General features: G+C 46.6%; 1 protein-coding gene across 1 annotated transcript in view; it reads right to left on the bottom strand.

Annotated features, from left to right (window-relative positions):
• Positions 1-13,213, bottom strand: part of LOC139278717 (adhesion G-protein coupled receptor G2-like) — a 63,202-nt gene that overhangs the window by 27,820 nt on the left and 22,169 nt on the right. Inside the window, exon 4 of the mRNA XM_070897791.1 lies at positions 6,507-6,641. Coding sequence (XP_070753892.1) covers positions 6,507-6,641 — 135 coding nt within the window. The remainder of the gene's footprint in view (positions 1-6,506; positions 6,642-13,213) is intronic.

The raw sequence follows: 13,213 nt of genomic DNA, 5'->3' as shown, positions 1-13,213 counted from the left end.
ATGTCCTAGTCAGTGACAATGGGCCGTGTTTCACAAGTGTTGAATTCAAGGAATTCATGACCTGCAATGGGATCAAGCACGTCACATCTGCCCCGTTCAAGCCCGCATCCAACGGTCAGGCTGAACTGGAAGTTCAGACCATGAAGCAAAGCTTGAAATGCATGTCGCAAGGCTCCCTGCAGACCCAACTGTCCCGAGTTCTGCTCAGCTACAGCACCAGACCGTACTCACTCACCGGGGTTCCCCCAGCCGAGCTGCTCATAAAAAGGGAACTCAAAAAAAGTGGAGTGCCGCAGGGATCAGTGCTGGGACCCCAGCTCTTTACAATATATATTAATGATTTGGATGAAGGAATTGAGTGTAATATCTCCAAGTTTGCAGATGACACTAAACTGGGTGGCGGTGTGAGCTGCGAGGAGGATGCTAAGAGGCTGAAGGGTGATTTGGGCAGGTTAAGTGAGTGGGCAAATGCATGGCAGGTGCGGTATAATGTGGATAAATGTGAGGTTATCCACTTTGGTGGCAAAAACGCAAAAGCAGAATATTATCTGAATGGCGGCAGATTAGGAAAAGGGGAGGTGCAACGAAACCTGGGTGTCATGGTTCATCAGTCATTGAAAGTTGGCATGCAGGTGCAGCAGGCAGTGAAGGAGGCAAATGGTATGTTGGCCTTCATAGCTAGGGGATTTGAGTATAGGAGCAGGGAGGTCTTACTGCAATTGTACAGGGCCTTGGTGAGGCCTCACCTGGAATATTGTGTTCAGTTTTGGTCTCCTAATCTGAGGAAGGACGTTCTTGCTAGAGAGGGAGTGCAGCGAAGGTTCACCAGACAGATTCCAGGGATGGCTGGACTGACATATGAGGAGAGACTGGATCAACTGGGCCTTTATGCACTGGAGTTTAGAAGGATGAGAGGGGATCTCATCGAAACTTATAAGATTCTGACGGGACGGGACAGGTTAGATGCGGGAAGATGTTGGGGAAGTCCAGAACCAGGGGACAGAGTCTTAGGATAAAGGGTAGGCCATTTAGGACTGAGATGAGGAGAAACTTCTTCACGCAGAGTTGTTAACCTGTGGAATTCCCTGCCGCAGAGAGTTGTTGATGCCAGTTCATTGGATATATTCAAGAGGAAGTTAGATATGGCCCCTACGGCTAAAGGGATCAAGGGGTATGGAGAGAAAGCAGGAAAGGGGTATTGAGGTGAATGATCAGCCATGATCTTATTGAATGGTGGTGCAGGCTTGAAGGGCTGAATGGCCTACTCCTGCACCTATTTTCTATGTTTCTATGTTTCTAAAACAAGGCTCTCTCTTGTCCACCCTGATCTCCAAGATCACGTAGAGGGCAGGCGGCATTAACAAAGTATGTACCATGGTCGCGCAAATTTGTCACACGATATTGAGGTCAATGATCCTGTGTTTGTACTCAATTATGGACATGATACCAAATGGTTCGCTGGCACGGTCATAGCTAAAGAAGGGAGTAGGTTGTTTCAGGTCAAATTGGCCGATGGACTAATGTGCAGAAAGCATTTGGACCAAATCAAATTGCAGTTCACTAACAGCTACGAGCAACTCGAAGAGGACACCACCAACTTCGAAACTCCAACACACACACAGGTGGCAACCGACATCATAGTTGACCACGAAACCGAACTCACCATTCCCAGCAGTCTGGCGAAGAACTAACCAACTCACCCAATACCTGCATTTGTACTGAGACGATCGACAAGGGAGCGAAAAGCCACAGATCGTCTCACCCAGTAAATAAATGTACTATTGACTTTACGAGGGAGTGATGTTATGTATTTAACCCTTGGCAATCTATATCACACCACCACCACCAGAGGGCCTAACTGTTGGAGTCCCAAGGGATCCCTTGGGAGCACTGTATATAAGCAGGCCACCCACGTGGTACCTGCACTCTGGAGTCGAATTAACGGAGCTATGGTCACACTTACTCATTGCTCACAGTACTCAATTTCGTCCTTTATTATGAGCTTATCATAATGGATGTGGTGAAAATTGATTGGCAGGATGTACTGAAAAGGCTGGTTATGCTTAAACTGGATAAGTCGCCTGGTCCGGATGGCTTGCATCCCAGGTTGCCGAGGGAAGTGGCGGTGGAGATAGCGGAAGGGCTTGCCTTAATCTTCCAATCTTCCCTGGGTGCGCGGGAGATACCAGAGAATTGGAAAGTGGCAAATGTGACACCCTTTTCAAGAAAAGATGTGAGAACATTCCTAGTAACTACAGGCCGGTCAGTTTAACGCCAGTGGTGGGTAAGGTTTTCGAAACAATAGTCAGGGAAAAAAGTAACAAGCACTTGGAGAGGTTTCAGTTAATTAAGGAGAGCCAGCATGAATTTGTAAAAGGCAGATCGTGTTTGACTAATCTAATTGATTTTTTTGATGAAGCAACAGAAAGGGTTGATGCAGTGGATGTAGTCTATATGGATTTTAGAATGGCTTTTGACAAAGTGCCACATAAAAGGCTATTAACAAAATTGAGGCTCATGGAATAGGAGGGTCAGTGTCAGCTTGGATAAGAAATTGGCTTAAGGACAGAAAACAGTGCGTCATGGTGAATGGTTGTTTTTCAGACAGGAGGACGGTGAACAATGATGGTCCCCAAGAGTCAGTGCTAAGACCATGGCTTTTTGATATATATATATATATATAAATGATTCAGATATTGGAATATAGAGTGAAATTTCAAAATTTGCTGATATTACCAAACTTGGAGGTGTGGCAAATAGTGAGGATGATACCAATCGACTGCAACAGGACATAGATAGGCTGGCAGAATGAGCAGACAAGTGGCAGCTGGAATTTAATATAGAGAAGTGTTTGGTTTTGGCAGAAGGAATAGGGAGAGGCAATATAGACTTAATGCCACAGTTCTAAAGAGCGTAAGGACAGAGAGACCTGGGGCCTTCACGTGCATAGATCTTTCAAGGTGGCAGGACATATTGAGAGAGTAGTTAGTAAAGCATATGGGATCCTGGGCTTTATAAATAGAGGTATTGAGTACAGAAGCAGCAAAGTTATGCTGAATCTTCATAAAGCTCTGGTTAGGCCCCAACTGGAGAATTGCATCCAGTTCAGGTCACCACACTTTAAGAAGGTTGTGAAGTTCCTTGAGAGGGTGCAGAGGAGATTCACCAGAATGGTTCCAGGGCTGAGGGATTTTAGCTACAGGGTTAGGTTGGAGAAGCCGGGGTGTGCTCCTTGAAGCAAAGGAGATTGAGGGGAGATTTGATAGAGGTATACAGGATTATGACAGGTTTAGATGAAGTAGACAAAGAAAAGCTGTTCCCATTAGCTGGTGGTACAAGGACTTGGGGGACACAGATTTAAGGTTTTGGGCAAGCAATATGGGGGAATGTGAGGAAGAACATTTTTACGCAGCGAGTGGTAATGACCTGGAACTCGCTGCCTATGAGGGTGGTGGAAGCGGAGACGATCAATGTTTTAAAAAGGAAATTGGATAGGCACTTGAGGGAAATAAACTTGCAGGACTACGGGACTGACTGGATTGCTCCACAGAGAGCAGGTATAGACTCGATCGGCCAAATGGCCTCCTTCTGTGCTGTAGTGACTCGATGGGACCGAAATTGCCCTTTCCTTAAGGCCTGTTACCACCGCAAATCGGCGGCCATGCTGCGGAGTGGAGTGGCCGTCGACTTTCGGTGGAATGGCCGCTGATAGCCCAATTGCCCTCCTGAGTTTTCCCGGCGGTGCCACGATCCATACCGCTCCACAGCTGCCGATCCACGGTATGCGTGTCTTCACCGTGCGCACCGCCGATCTACTGCCCCCCCACCCCCAATGGTGACAGTCCCCTCCAAAAATCTTCGGCAGTGCCAAAATAAACTTTCACCCGGTGATCCAATGAGGCTGTGGCCTGCTACAGCGGCATTGCGGCTTCCCTTAAAGGGGAGGGCCTACTGCCGTTGCAGCCATTTTTGTTTTTCGGCCGACTACCATGTCGGCCCAATAAATGTGCCCCCAAGTTCGGCTGGGCCGCCAACAGGCAGATTGGCAGCCCCTCATGGGTGCCAGGTCGCTGGTCCGGCCGAAACCTTCCCTGGAGGCCCAGTGTCCCGAAGTTTTAAAAGCGCGGAGGCTCTCCCCTTTAAGTGAAGGGGAGAGCCGTGGTGACGCGGCGCCATGATGATATCAGCGCGGTGATGACTCCGCTCCGCATCGAACTTCCACCCCTCAGTTGCGTTTTTGCCCCTCAGCTGTGGTCACAGCCCCCATTCTGACCGACTTCTGGATCATAACAAAAAAAACAAAGAGCGCAATTTCGCGAAAGAGTGGACGTGAACTGTAGCTGCGGTAAAAGCCACCGAAACGGGGTGGTAATGTCACATTTCAGGGCCGGGGACAATTTGTACCCCATGGCTCTATGGGGCTGAAGTTGGCCCGCGCTGGGTTTGGGGCGGTCAAATTCGAATTAACTGATATTTTAGCGCTGGAGTGAGAAACGCTGCCATCGGCCTGGAACTCGCCTCTTTGAATAAAAAAAATGTTGGTTGCCATAACGGAGCGTTTGCGCGGCGCTCACGGGGTGCGATGTTCAGCGCTGCGCTCAGCACATCAGTGACGCAGACATGCTGCGTCATTCTGAGTCATCTCAGCGTCCCTCCCGTTCTGTTAAAGGGAAGGGCCCCTGCGAACTCTACAGCCTCTTTATTGGCGCCCACTGGGCCACCAGGGAAGGGGTCGGCCGGGCCAATGGCCTGGCACCCAATGGGTGCGCCAAGAGGCATGTTGGTGGCCCGGCCACACCAGCGGCTGCCATTGTCGGGCTGATTGAAAACAGATGCCTGCCGGGCTACAACTTCCCCTTTAAGTGAGCCGGGGTGCCCCAGCTACCACAGCTTCTCGTCCTGAGAACCTGTCGGTAGCATCACCCCACGCTGGGCAATTTATCCCAAGGGCCGCAAAGGGGTCGGCGCGGAGCGACAAGGGGTCGGTGCGGAGCGACAAGGGGTCGGTGCGTTAATCACAGAGCACAGAGCAAACCATTTTTCGCCAGCGAAGCCCTGGATGCAATTCCGGGAGGCGTGGTGGGGTGGAGGGGCGGGGGAGATGTGGGGGGAGGGACGCTCTGTCCACCGCGACTGGTTGAAATCCCGTTAGCGCCCCGTTAGCCCCTCCCGGAGATGCTAACGAGCTTTTCTGAGACAGTCAATCTCGACCCCTATGATTCCATGTAGGATTTTAGAGAATTCTTTCCTGTGATGAAACCTAAAGCTTGGGCCTGTTACTCCCTGTCGTCCTTTGGGAAGGTGATGTAACCTGCTGCTCGAGCAAACAATGTACCAGTCACCTGTTTTATGGAGTGATGCGCTGCAGACTGACTGATATATCTGGTCCCTGGAAAGATCCTGAGGCCAAAATATTTTATGATGATTTTTAAATGCAGATTGTAATTTTGCCCCATTTTCTTCCCTCAGTATAGTTTTCCCCCTGGGCACATGTTATGCTCCTCAGTCAAGACGGGCTAACAAAGCAAGGGAATACACATTAAATGGTAGAACACTGACAAGTGTAGAGGAACAAAGGGGCCTTAGAGTGCAGGTGCTACCTGAAGGTAGCAGGCCAGGTAGATAAGGTGGTTAAGACGCCATACGGAATACTTGCCTTTATTAGCCGATGCAGAGATTGCAAGAGCAGGGAGGTTATATTTGAACTGTATAGCCACAGCTAGAGTACTGCTTGCAGTTCTGGTCATCACATTTCAGGAATGACAGGATTGCACAAAAGAGTGTGCAGAGAAGATTTACAAGGATGTTGCGTGGACTGGAGGAGTTTAGCTATGTGGAAAGATTGGATAGGTTGGGTCTGCTTTCTTTGGAACAGAGGAGGCTGAGGGGAGACCTTATTGAGTTGTATAAAATTATGAGGGGCTTCGATATAATGGACAGGAAGGGCTTATTTCCCTTAACAAATGGGTCAACAACCAGGGGGCATAGATTTAAAGTAATTGGTAATTAGAGGGGATTTGAGGGGAAATTTCTTCACCAGAGGGTGGGTGGGGTCTGGAACTCACTGCCTGAAAGGATGGTAGAGGCAGAAACCCTCACCACATTTAAAATGTGCTTGGATGTGCACTTAAAATCCCATAACCTACAGCGCTACAGACCAAGAGCTGGAATGTGGTGTTAGGCTGGATAGCTCTTTGTCAGCCAGCATGGACACAATGGACTCAATGTCCTCCTTCCATGCTGTAAATTTCTCTGATTCTATCATTCTAGCATACCGGTGAGTCCATGGTCAATCCATCAACTCGGCACAGCAAGAGTTAAACAATAATATGCACAAATAGCGAAAAATATCTTACCAGTTAAAGTGCTCAATGAGTAGAATGCAGAAAGTGATATCATTATTGACATAATTATAAGTAGGGTTAAATATTCTTACTGCCATTTGATAAAATCCATCTTCCCATTTCACATTTAGAAAAGAGTAATTGTGATTCTAATTACGTTACCTGGAACAGTGATGTATTCTTGTATATAGTAAAACTGATTCGAGATGTAGTTGTATTAAAGTGGTTATTCCTGTTGTGTAGGAGTGTTGGTGGCAGTTCGATCTTAATCGCTGGGTCCAAAGTAGAGAGATTCCTCTGCGTTTTATGTTTAAGAATAAAAATATAAATTAATTGGTTATCTGGTTACAATCTGAAATGACATTTCACTTCTTACATTCAGGAGTAACATACTCAAAGATTCTGGCTGGCTGAAAGTGGTTACCTTTCGTGGGAAATCTGGACATTTGCTGCGAGGGTTATTTATCGCTACTGGTCGTAACCACCACATCAAAATATAGTAACAGGGGCCTGGGACCAGACAAATGATCACGGCCATCTGACAAGTGAGAGTGGAAAGCTTAAGCAATAATTGGAAGTTGCGTCACAACATCGGAAGTATAATTGTTGGGATCACCCCAAAGCCATTTGAACTCACTGCTGGAATTTTGCTCTGCTAGGAATAGGATTCAAGTTCAGTGCTACACTAGAAAACTTCTGGGGGAATTTTAACCTAACTTGCCCATTGGGAAACTGACACAAAAGGGCCGCCTGTTTTACACGCCGCTGGATTTTACTTTCTATTGAAGTGTGTAAAATCGATGCTGATCTGCTGGGTTTCCCAGTGCTACGACCACCACCCAACCCACCCCGTAAATATCAGGGCTGTTAATTCAGTATCAGACAATCACTCATTTTCTTAACAAGAAATGAAAAGAGAAGTGTATGTGTGAGGGTGGGGTGGGGGAGGGGGTGGGGGTGTGAATATTTAAAAATGTATAGATACATTGAAGTAGAGAACGTGGGAATTGTATAGGGACAGTATAAGCTAACAAAGAATTCATGGAGGAATAGCCATGACATCTCAGACTCGAGACTGCGAAATGTTACAACACTAACACATATTGAAACAAAACCCACAGCTTGCAGAAAAACCTCAAGGTCTTATTAAATCATGTTATTAACCTGAAACATTAACAGAAGGTCTTTGTTTAAAATCAGACCATACTTAGGTCGGCTTATGAGTGGACAAAGGGAAAGAGGGATCAAAAGGGATAGGCTGGACTAGGATGTCACTCGAGCCCTATCTTGTTATCTTTTGCTGAAAATGTATAACCGTCGTCCCTTTACAATGTAACGTCACTTTGTCCATAGGAAGTGGGTGCATTCTATCAGAGTTGCATTCCTTCTGTCTGATAAGGTCCCCGATCGGGATTTGCTTTTTAAATAAAAGCTTGCTTTGTTTAAAGCACAAACGGTATTCGTTTCAGTAATTTTGCTGAACCAGATTGAGGTAAAAGAATCCAGAAATCAACAGGGGGAGGGGAGGACGGAGCAGAAAACAAGTGAACATCATACATTCAAATTATTAGCAATAACAAAAGCAAGAAATTGCAGTACTGAGAAGAGAGATACATCACAGCATGGCCGGGCAGATACTCCTCCTGCCACAAGTCCTCTAACTGGGCCACAAGTGACATTGTCCACACTTCCAACTGACACCACAAGAATCCCCAACAGACTCAACGTATCTAGATTAGGAAACTGGACTCCTGGGAAACTTTCAGTGTTTATTTTTAGAATGTAAAATGCTATATATTCTGTTTCACCAACTTTATTTTCCACTTCGAAATCTTTCTCCATGAATATATTTTCCAGATATGAGATGATTTGAAGCTCTATAAAAGAATGACAATGCAAGATTGTTACTGACTGGGAAATAGCTAACAATAGAGGATAAGAGTTAATTTGCTGAGTGTATGTTAATCAGGATTAATGATGTTTCACAGTGCAGTGGCCTGAGGCCTACAATGCACCCAAGGGTGCCTGAGCATGGGGTGGGTGGGAGAGGTGCAAGTGAAAAGAGGCTGAATCACGTGCACAAGCTGGGCGCTAGGCTCATTAGGCCTCTGTCTTTAATGTAAATATGGCAGCTGACCCATAATGCAGCTGGAGCTTCAGTTACTCATTAGGAACAGATGCCGAATGCGAGGCTACAGTCCCGATTAAAATAAATTCTCACAAGTTACTGCCTGCTGGCCCGAGCACCACACGATCTGCCCACTGCCTTGTGCACCTTCCTGTTAGCCAGACAACTGCCTGGTGGAACAGTGCAGGAAGGCGTTTTTCGATAATGCGCTCCGAGCATGTTGAGAGTTACTTGGATTGAGCCAAAATTATGTAAATTAACTGACCGGGAATTAGCTGGTGTGGTCAGCACATTTGTGCACAAGTACTGAGTGACTTTGTCAGTGCCATTAAATTTACTCACTAGTTAACCATAACCAAAGGTGCATAAATGATGGAATGTACAGTTTTGAGGAGGAGAAAGGAGATCTCAAAAAGTCCACTTATTCAAGACTCCACATTATTGCAGACTGTAGGAGACTTTGGCAAAATTTCTACAGAGGAGGCCACCCACTGATAAAAGCAGCTTCAGCAAATGTAGGATGGCATTGTGCAGAGGGTGAACACATGTCTCCCACTCACTGCACTTGGAAGGATTGCAGATAGTGGGGTTGATCACCAATGTGATTAATGAGGGTAACTAAATGATCTTATCTTCACATATATCTATCAACATGACTGTCAACTATCATACATTGTTATAATTGGATGTTCAAGGTGATTGAGGTGTTACACCTGTTTGCCTGAGTAGTTTCAGAAAAGCGTATTGTTAAAGCAGATTTATCGAGTATCAATTGCAAAAGGGAATACAAAAGGAAGATATCCGGGACACCTCAGCATTATTGGAACAGAAAAGTTGTAGCTGAGAAAGATGGATGGTTAAGTGTATACAACTGACTGTATAGGAGCATAGAAACATTAACAAGAGTCGGCTATTCAGCCCGTCGTGGCTGATCTACACTACAATTCCATTTAACTACCTTTGCTCCATAACCTTGATACTCTTGCCAAACAAAAATCTATCTCAGTCTTGAAAGTTCCATTTGTCCCAGCATCCACATCCTTTTGGGGAAGAGATTTTCAGATTTCCACGACCCTTTGTATGCAAAAGTGCTTCCTGATAACACTCCTGATTGGCCTAACTCTAATTTAAAGACGATGTCCTTTATTCTCAAGTCCCCACCACAGGAAATAAATCTTCCATATCTACCCAATCAAATCCTTGTGATTTGTAAACTTGGATTCCCAAATCTCTTTGCTTCTGTACAGTTCCTAGTTTCTCACGATTTCGAAAATACTCTGATTTATCATTCTTGGGTCCAAAGTGGATGCCATCACACTTGGCCACATTAACCTTCATTTGCCATTATCAACAAGTCAGGGGACAAACCTTGGTTCAATAAGGATTGAAGAAGAGCATGTCAAAAGCAGCACCAAGCCCACCTAAAAATGAGGTGCCAACCTGGGGAATCTGCAACACAGGACTATAGACAGAGCTAAGCAATCCCACAATCAACGGATCAGATCAAAGCTCTGCAGTCCTGCCATATCCAGTCGTGAATGGTGGTGGACAATTAAACAAGAAACAGGAGGAGGAGGCTCCATGAATATCCCCATCCTCAATGATGGCAGAGCCAAGAACACGAGTGCAAAAGACAAGGCTGAAGAGTTTGCAACTATCTTCAGCCAGAAGTGCTGAGTGAATAAGCCATATCGGCCTCCTCCTGAGGTCCCCACCATCACAGAAGCTAGTCCACAGCCAATTCGATTCACTCCACGTGATGTCAAGAAATGGCTGAGCTCACAAAGGCAATGAGCCCCGACATCCTGGCTGTCGTGCTGAAGACTTGTGCTCCAGAACTATCCGCACCATTAGCCAAGCTGTTCCAGTACAGCCAAAACACTGGCATCACCCCGACAATGTGGAAAACTGCTCAGTTATGTCCTGTCCACAAAAAGCAGGACAAATCTAATCTGTCCAATACCATCCCATCAGTCCACTCTCAATCATCAGCAAAGTGAAGGAAGCGGTCGTTCACAGTGCTATCCAGCGGCACTTACCAATAACCTGCTCACCAATGTCCAGTACCGCCAGGACCACTCAGCTCCAGAACTCATTACAGCCTTGGTCCAAACATGGACAAAAGAGCTGAATTCCAGAGCTGAGGTGAGAGTGACTGCCCTTGACATCAAGGCAGCATTTGACCGAGCGTGGCATTAAGGAGCCCTCGTAATACTGAAGTAAATGGGAATCAGGGGGAAAACTCTCCACTGGCTGCAGTCATACCTAGCATAAAGGAAGAAGGTTGTGGTTGCTGGAGATCAACCATCACAGCCCCAGGACATCGCTGCAGGAGATCCTCAGAGCAGTGTCCAAGGCCCAACCATCTTCAGCTGCTTCATCAATGACCTTCCCTCCATCATAAGGGAAGAAGTGGGGATGTTTGCCGATGACTGCACTATGTTGAGTGCCATTTGCAACTCCTCAGATAATGATGCAGTCCATGCTCACATGCAGCAAGACCTGGATGGCATTCTGCCTTGGGCTGATAAGTGGCAAGTAACATTTCCATCACACATTTGCCAGGCAATAGCTATTTCCAACAAGCGAGAGTTGAACCACCGTCCCTTGACTTTCAACAGCATTACCATTGCTGAATCCCCCACCATCAACATCGTAGGGATCATCATTGACCAGAAACATAACTGAACCAGCCACATAAATATTTTGGCAACAAGAACAGGTCAGGGGCAGCATATTCTGTGGCGAGTGTCTCATCTCCTGGGTCCCCAAAGCCTATCCACCATCTACAAGGCACAAGTTAGGAGTGTGATGGAATACTCTCCACTTGCCTGGATGAGTGCAGCTCCAACAACACTCAAGAAACTCGACACATTCCAGGACAAAGCAGCCCGCTTGATTGCCACCTCATCCACGACCTTAAACATTGATTCTCTTCACCACCAGCGCACTGTGGCTGCAATGTGTACCATCTACAAGATGCACTGCAGCAACTCGCACCGGCTTCTTTGGCAACACTTCCCGAACCCGCAACCTCCAGCACCTAAAAGGACAAGGGCAGCAGGCGCATGTGAGCATCATTACTTGCAAGTTCTCCTCCAAGTTATAGATCATCCTGACTTGGAAGTACATTGCCATTCTTTCATCGTCACTGGGTCAAAATCCTGGAACTCTCCATAACAGCACTGTGGGAGTACCTTCACCGCACGGACTGCAGCGATTCAAGAAAGAGGCTCACCACCACCTTCTGAAGGGTAATTGGGGATGGGCAATAAATGCTGACCTTGCCAGCGCCGCCCACATCCCATGAATGAATTAAAAAAAACATTGTGCCAACCAGAGTAAATATCCTTCATCCCCACTCTGTCTCCTACCTCTCAACCAACTTCCAACCCAAGTCAAAAACCTACCTTCAATTCCTTGTGCTCTCAGTTATGCTAACTGTTATGTAACCTGCACTCTACCGCCACCAGAGGACGTATCTTTTGGAGTCACAAGGGATCCCAGCATTCCTTGCGAGCACTGTATATAAGCAGGCCTCCCATGCTGTACCAGTACTCTGAAGTTAGAATAAAGAGACCAAGGTCACACTTACTAACGTCTACAGTACTCAGTTTCATTGCTTTATTCAAGACATAACAACTGGCGACGAGATACTGAACAATGCAGAGAATGCAGAGAGCTGTTGGTATCCTGGAGAAATTCTCAAAAGGGGACAAATGGGACGACTTCGTGGAGAGACTCGACTAATACTTCGTGGCCAACGAATTGGAAGGGAGCATGAATGCTGCCAAACGAAGGGCGATCCTCCTCACCGTCTGCGGGGCAACAACCTATGGCCTCGTGAAGAATCTTCTTGCCCCGGTGAAACCAACAACATAATTGTATGAAGAATTGTGTACGCTGGTCCGGGAGCACCTAAATCCGAAGGAAAGCGTTCTGATGGCAAGGCATCGATTTTATAGATGTCAACGGTCTGAAGGCCAGGAAGTGGCGAGCTATATTGCCGAACAAAGGCACCTTACAGGACATTGCGAATTCGATGGATTCTTGAAGCAAATGCTAAGAGTCTTTTTTATGCTTGGCATTGGCCTTGAGGTTATCCTTCAATCAAACTATTGACTGTTGAAACACCGAACCTGAACAAAGCCATAACGATAGCCCAGGCATTTATGTCCACCAGCGATAACACCAAACATATTTTGCAGCATAAAGATGTTTCGGCAAGCACTGTACACAAAGTAATGTCGTTTTCAGACAGGAATGCATATGGCAGAATGTACACGCCTGCAGCTGCATGACCTCAGATGACTCAGAGTCTGCCATCAAGCGTTAATGCGAGGCAATTGACACCTTGTTGGTGCTGTGGAGGTGATCATCGAGCCCATCAATGCCGCTTCAAACACTATGAGTACAAGGGCTGTGGAACAATGGGACACCTCCAGCAAATGTGCAGACGAGCTGCAAACCCTGCAAACCACCACGTTGCAGAGGAAGACTGATCCATGGCTGATCAAATTGAACTAGAGTCTCAAACCGAAGAGGCAGAATTGTACAGGGTACACATCTTCACCATGAAATGTCCACCGATCATGTTAAAAGTTGAACTGAGCGGAATTCCAGTATCCATGGAATTGGACATGGGTGCGAGTTATCCATCATGAGCAAAAAGATCTTCGACAGGCTGTGGTGCAACAAGGCCCAAAGGCCCAAGCTGAGCCATATTCATACCAACCTGAGA

The sequence above is a fragment of the Pristiophorus japonicus genome, chromosome 13 (assembly GCF_044704955.1).
Source record: "Pristiophorus japonicus isolate sPriJap1 chromosome 13, sPriJap1.hap1, whole genome shotgun sequence".
In the NCBI taxonomy this organism is placed as follows: Eukaryota; Metazoa; Chordata; class Chondrichthyes; family Pristiophoridae; genus Pristiophorus; species Pristiophorus japonicus.
The sequence above is the reverse complement of the archived record's forward strand: the minus strand, read 5'-3'. Positions and strand labels throughout refer to the sequence as shown.